The following is a 6,150-nucleotide window of genomic DNA, read 5'->3' on the forward strand; positions in this document are numbered from 1 at the left end:
ACGGAAATATATTTTCCTGTAAAACAGGCTTTAATATATAAGTAGGTCCCTTATATATAATTATAGTTTTTCTCCACATAATTATTTTATTTGGAAAAATAAAAATAAATCTCTTTTTTCAGAATTGGTTAGACAAAAATGTACTTTTATTTAGTCAGTCAACTTTTAGATGATTGTGGTGTGCTTTTTACTTATGAACATTCCATGCAAGAATTTTCTTTTCCAATACCCCAAGAGAATATGCCGTTGTTTTTGGTGCAATTTTTGGTTGTATCAAACCTTTGGGCAGTATGTAGGGGACTATCTCCAAATTTACCAAAACGGGCACTGGCTCTTTTTCCAGGGGGCGCTTGGCAGCTCAGAAAACGAGTCGCATTCAAGTTTTAGGCCGTTTTTTTTTCTTTTGGTCTTGTTGAATATGCATACTAACTTTATAATAGTTTATTTGTAATACATTCCGGAATCGGCCTCCGTCATGCAAATACAAATATGACTCAGGACCCTCTGTAAAATGATTTTATGAAACGCCACACATCCCTGTCAACAGAAGTGACTGTGATTAGTCTACTTTTGGAAGCGATGAAAAAAGTAACACGTACCATGTGTGGCCTCTGTTGAGGCGGGCGGCAGCCGGTTGAAGAGGCTAGAGGGGATACAGCTGCGGCTACTAGGCATTTACGCGGAAATAACAATACAGCGGCAATACATAGAATTTAAATATTGTAAAATAGAAAATATATTGTGTAGTCCAGTTGTTTCTGACCTACTATTGACAACTGTCGGGCCACTAAACTCCCCGCTTATTTCAGTAATTGGTTTCATGCCGACTGCCATTCTACCCATTTCTATTTCTAATAATATGCCCATAAACGTTATTTATGCTTTAATAACAATAGCCAATAGTCCAAAAAAAAACAACTAACAAACACGAATGTGAGTTTAAAATAATGTTTAGAAACCGAAAGTTTCACACCGGCAAAATTCGGGGCAGCCCTGTCACGCTTCAGACATGGCGACGCAGATGGCGGTAAATTCAGGTATTAACGTATATATTCTATATTATAAACATACTTCATATTTTTACAGTATAGAGTACTGACTAATGCACTAGCCATTTAAACTAATGCAATTCAATAGAATAGTGCAAATACTTGTTCAGGTCTCTACGTTACCTTCATTAGTAAATATGCTTAAAGTGTGTAGCTACATGCGCCATATGACATTCATTATTATCTATCCGCAATATTACTATTATTAAAATTATTATTATAGGAAATGTTACGGTAAGACCTTAATCTCTGTGTGACCGGACAAAGCAGTTTATTTGAAACCTTTAATGTCTCTTAAAACTAACTTATGAAGACGGTCTTTACTTGTAAGTAGGGTTAATAAATGGTCTCATTTAAGTCTAAAAATGAGTAAGAATTAGGATTGAGGTGGTTTTATTAAAAATACGAGTCTCTTTTTGCGGTATGGCATATGTGTTGTTATATTCATTTTCACTCTCAGTCATCAGTGGACTTTTCCATTGTAATTAATGGTTGGCAGTGAATGTTGATATCCATGCTTCATATGTGTCTTTTGACAGCCTCTTATGTTAATGATCAATCTTTACTTTTAAGTCAAATCAACTCATCAAAGTTGCACTAAAGAATTTTTTTTGACCAGTTGTTTATTATAAATTGAACAGGAATTACCAATTCCGCTAATACACTGTTTTCTTTCAAACGGCCCACCACACCACTTTCCCAATTATTAATGTTTATACAGAAAGAATTGATTTTGTAAATTCTATGTGACATACTGTGAATCTGTTTGCAGGAGCCAGTCTGTGGGGCCCACTGAAGGAGCTCTGGGAAGCCGTGGAGGGGGCCATATGGAGACGACAGCCAGAGAGTGTTCATCTTTTAGATCTGCAGTTGAAGAAACACAAACCCTCCTTCCTCACCCTCTTCAAAAACCCAGTGGGTTTTACTTTCTATAGATTCAAAACATTGCATGTGGAAAGTTGTTATTGTACTGTAATTAAGTTTGGTGAATTACTTGTAAAATGCTTCAGAGCTTCAAAATGCATTCTTTGTTGTAAAATACAGTATATAATTTTTTTTTTTGCAAAACAGATGAAGAGTGCAGAACAGAGAGAGAAGGTTCGGAAAGCCAGCACAGAAGGCATTGCTATTCAGGGCCAGCAGGGAGTGCGACTACTTCCTGAGCAGCTTATCTCAGAAGCCTTCATCCTTAGTGACCTTTTTGACCTGGGAGAGCTAGCTGCCCTTGAACTGCTGTTGGCAGGTACACACACTGAACATACACATTCAGTACTGCTGGAATGCACATTGCTCTTATTGTATCATTGCAGTGAAATTGCTATGCAATAATGTGATCTTCATGTGTATTTTTAGGAGAGCACCAGCAGCCTCATTTCCCCGGCCTGACTCGAGGCCTGGTAGCTGTGCTCCTTTACTGGGATGGCAAACGCTGTGTGGCCAACTCCCTTCGCTCGCTCATCCAGTCCAGACACGGGAAGACTTTCACACTTGACTTGAGGTTTGTTGCTTTTCCTTCATGCAACAAGATCTAGCTCAGGGTTCCTCAAATCTTGCCCTGGAGGTCCAATGCGCTGCAGAGTTTAGCTCCAACCCTGATCAAACCCACCTACCTGTGATTTTCTAATGATCCTGAAGACATTGATCAGCATGCTCAGGTGTGTTTGATTAGGGTTAGAGCTAAACTCTGCAGGAAAGTGGATCTCGTGGTCCAGATTTGAGGATCCCTGATCTAGCTCATTCTCCCATGCTTCTCCCATACTTCCTTTTCAGGAAACATTTTATCCAAGATGTTGACAGGTTATTGATTGCACACTTCAACAACTTTCAGGATATTGGAAATTTGGGATTTTTTAACTGCAAGCTATTTTGCAGACCACATGAAATCGAAATCCTCTGTAGTCCCATTTAGCCACTTGTTAGCAACCATCTTTTTCAAGACATGTAAAAGGTTCAAATGTCATAGAATAACACGTGAAAATATCTTGAACTTGTGTTAACCACAGACCTTCTTTCCGGCATTTAACCAAAAGCTATTAAAAAAACCCATTGACTTCAGCGTGGTGGAACTTGTTTCTGGGTTTTAGGACTCATTTCTGTACTGTATACACATATGAACTTAAAAAAAGGACAAGTCCCGTGAGATATATGTCCTTTACCAGCATGCTCTTTCAATAGATTTTAAGTCAAAAGAGGAAAGAAGTTTGAATTTGTCTAACCATTTCATATACTGAATGCCAATTCTGTCAGGTAGCTTGTAGCACTGCACAGTGTTCATTACAAAAAGCAAAAACAGCAACAACAACAACAAAAAACAACTACATTCATTTGTGTTTTTTATCTTACGTTTGTTGATTTTTAATGTAATTCTTTGGTATTGTCATGTTTTCTTCTCATGTAGTCCTGAATTGGTAAATCTCACCACACGGTTCACAGATGAGCTGATGGCTCAGGGTTTGACCAAACAAATCCTGAACTTGATCTCAGATGTCAGTGTGACTCGAGAGTTTGAGAGGCTTCAGAAAGAGAAGGGCCTTGGCAATGAGAAACACAGAAAAGAGGTAAAGCATCCTGATGTTAATTACATATGCAAATTATGTAAATGGCCAATTTGTAATAACTATTATTCAAATGGTGCAGGTATCCGACCTCATCAAAGAGTGCCGACAGTCACTGGCAGAGTGTTTGTTTGCATGGACATGCCAGTCACCTCTAAGCAAAGAGGACACCTTGACCCTCATCGGTCACTTGGAGATGGTGACAGCAGAAGCTGATGGCTCATTGGATAGCGTTAACCTTGCTTTAGTCATGTCGTTGCTTTATTGCCTGGATGTTAGTTTTCTGGAGCAAGGAACAGAGGATAGAGAAGGTAGTCATGCTTTGTTGCAACCATCTTTAAATGCTATAAATGCTTTATTATTTTCTACACTCATATAAGTATGATTAATAGAAAATATAAGTTATTTCTTAGTAGAAATACTACGTTTTCACAAACACATTTTTTGTTCATTAGACTTGCTCCAGGCCTTGCCACTACTGACGGAGAAGCAGTACGTGGCTGCAGTGCACAGTCGGCTGGTGGAGGGTCAGGGCTGGAAGCTTCCAGGACTGCAGGCAGTGGTTCAGCTGGCCTGGGCTCTGTCTCTGAGGGCCCTGTCACAACTTCCACAGGGTGCAGGTATCAACACGCCTTTCATAGCTCAGGCTATTGTTAATTTCAAAATCAATTTTACTTTAGCTCTCGTGATCTCCTGATACATCACAGATACCGTGTCTATGCATGATCTCTATATACTGTTTATACAATAGTTTGTTATAGTAGATGCAAATAGTAGCTAAACCCCAAAAATGCATGAAAACATTTAAAAATGTGTAAAACGTCGCTTTATGACTATAGGTTAATATACTCTCTCCCACTTTTGGTAATTTTATTTTCAGCTCTAGTGGAGTTTACAGAGGCAGATGAGGCTCTGGCGGACCAGGCGCTGTTGGGAGGTGTCTTCCTCTTTCTGACAGAGGGCATCCTAGGAAGTGATGACTTCAGCCAAGAAGAATTCTACACCCGCCGACTGCATTCCCTCATTACTGATTTCCTGGCTCTCATGCCAGTGAAGGTGCGATGAGAAATGTTTTTTTTCCAGATTCTTTGATAAATAGAAAGTTCAAAAGAACAGCATTTATTTAAAATGTAAATATTTTGTAACATTATAAATTACATTTCTCTCACTTTTGATTGATTCAGTATATGCTTTCTGAGTAAAAGTAATAATTTCTCTTAAAAAATTATACTAATGCTAATGAGTGCGTATGAAGATAAGTTAAGTGAAGAGTGTTATTTGCAGGTGAAGCAGTTGCGTAACCGTGCTGATGAAGATGCTCGACTGATCCACATGGCTCTGCAGATGGGCAGCGAACCACCATCATCTCTACGCAAGGACCTGGACCACCTCATGATACTTGTGAGCTTCCGTTTACATTTATCACATACTACATACATAATGTTTTCTTCATCATTGCAGATCTCTTTAAAGTCAGGAAATGACTTGCATCTTCACATATTGCTCCTAAAATTTAATTCATTTTATTTGAATACGTAATAGCATTATGTCACACAACATTACTTTTGAACTATTGTAATTAATGCTGAAGAATGGTGTTTTTTTTTTCTTTCAGATTGGAGAGTTTTACAGTAAAGATCCATTTGAACTTGAGCTGGCCCTGGAGTTCTGGTGTCCATCAGAGTCTCTTCAGCACACTTCATTCACCGGATCTTTTCTTGGAGTACCACTCCAAAGACCCCCTCACAAACAGGTGTGAGAAGAAACCTCATTCTTGCTAATGATACTAAAACTTACTAAAAGTATTTTTATTGAAAAAAACCTACTGCTTTGAATAAAGTGTCAAATTTCAGTATATATTTGTTTGTTACCTCAGGTGGTTCTCTCCAAGTTTGTGCGTCAGATGGGTGATCTGCTCCCTGCTACTCTCTACATCCCTTACTTGCGCATGCTGAAAGGACTTGCTAGTGGTCCTCGGTGTTCCCACTATTGCTTTAGTCTGCTTAAAACCAATGGAGCTCCCCATGGTAACTGCACCCTCAGATCTTAAAAGAGAATGGTGTGATATGTGTGCTGTGGTAAAGCATTGTAAGTTTGCACAATTTATATGGCTGTTTCAGGAGAGAACCGGCAGGCTGGAATTTCAGGCAGTGTTGTGTCATGGGAGCACTTTTTCCATTCTCTCATGCTCTACCATGAGAACCTGCGACGAGATGTGCCCAGTGCCGACAGCATGCAGTACCGCCACCCACCCATCAGAGGCATCACTCAGAGAGAGCTGGATGGCCTCACTGCATTCCTCCAGCTGCTTACCACTATCATCACCTGGGTAGAGCACACATACATCACAATATAATGACTGATTAATTTAACAAATTCAATTCTAAATTGAAATGTTGTGTAAAATAAGTTTTAATTCCAGCAAGTTTATATACATCTTATTAAACTGTATTGTACATCAACATTACATTAGCTATCAGTCACCCTGCTTTCTAGATATCGACCAATTAAAAAAAAAAAGACACACACACACACACACATATATA

The 6,150-nt window shown here is 38.9% G+C and overlaps 1 protein-coding gene across 2 annotated transcripts in view; it reads left to right on the forward strand.

The window, feature by feature from the left end:
- Nucleotides 1-601: 601 nt before the first annotated feature.
- Nucleotides 602-6,150, forward strand: part of nup205 (nucleoporin 205) — a 22,659-nt gene continuing 17,110 nt past the window's right edge. For both annotated transcript variants that reach the window (XM_016274626.1, XM_016274627.1), the window contains exons 1-12: nucleotides 602-1,037; nucleotides 1,822-1,964; nucleotides 2,121-2,292; nucleotides 2,403-2,547; nucleotides 3,448-3,607; nucleotides 3,687-3,915; nucleotides 4,060-4,224; nucleotides 4,485-4,660; nucleotides 4,889-5,005; nucleotides 5,220-5,357; nucleotides 5,481-5,631; nucleotides 5,725-5,933. In XM_016274626.1, coding sequence (XP_016130112.1) covers nucleotides 1,010-1,037; nucleotides 1,822-1,964; nucleotides 2,121-2,292; nucleotides 2,403-2,547; nucleotides 3,448-3,607; nucleotides 3,687-3,915; nucleotides 4,060-4,224; nucleotides 4,485-4,660; nucleotides 4,889-5,005; nucleotides 5,220-5,357; nucleotides 5,481-5,631; nucleotides 5,725-5,933 — 1,833 coding nt within the window. In that variant the 5' untranslated portion in view covers nucleotides 602-1,009. The remainder of the gene's footprint in view (nucleotides 1,038-1,821; nucleotides 1,965-2,120; nucleotides 2,293-2,402; nucleotides 2,548-3,447; nucleotides 3,608-3,686; nucleotides 3,916-4,059; nucleotides 4,225-4,484; nucleotides 4,661-4,888; nucleotides 5,006-5,219; nucleotides 5,358-5,480; nucleotides 5,632-5,724; nucleotides 5,934-6,150) is intronic.

Source organism: Sinocyclocheilus grahami, unplaced genomic scaffold (genome assembly GCF_001515645.1).
Source record: "Sinocyclocheilus grahami isolate Dianchi unplaced genomic scaffold, SAMN03320097.WGS_v1.1 scaffold88.1, whole genome shotgun sequence".
In the NCBI taxonomy this organism is placed as follows: Eukaryota; Metazoa; Chordata; class Actinopteri; order Cypriniformes; family Cyprinidae; genus Sinocyclocheilus; species Sinocyclocheilus grahami.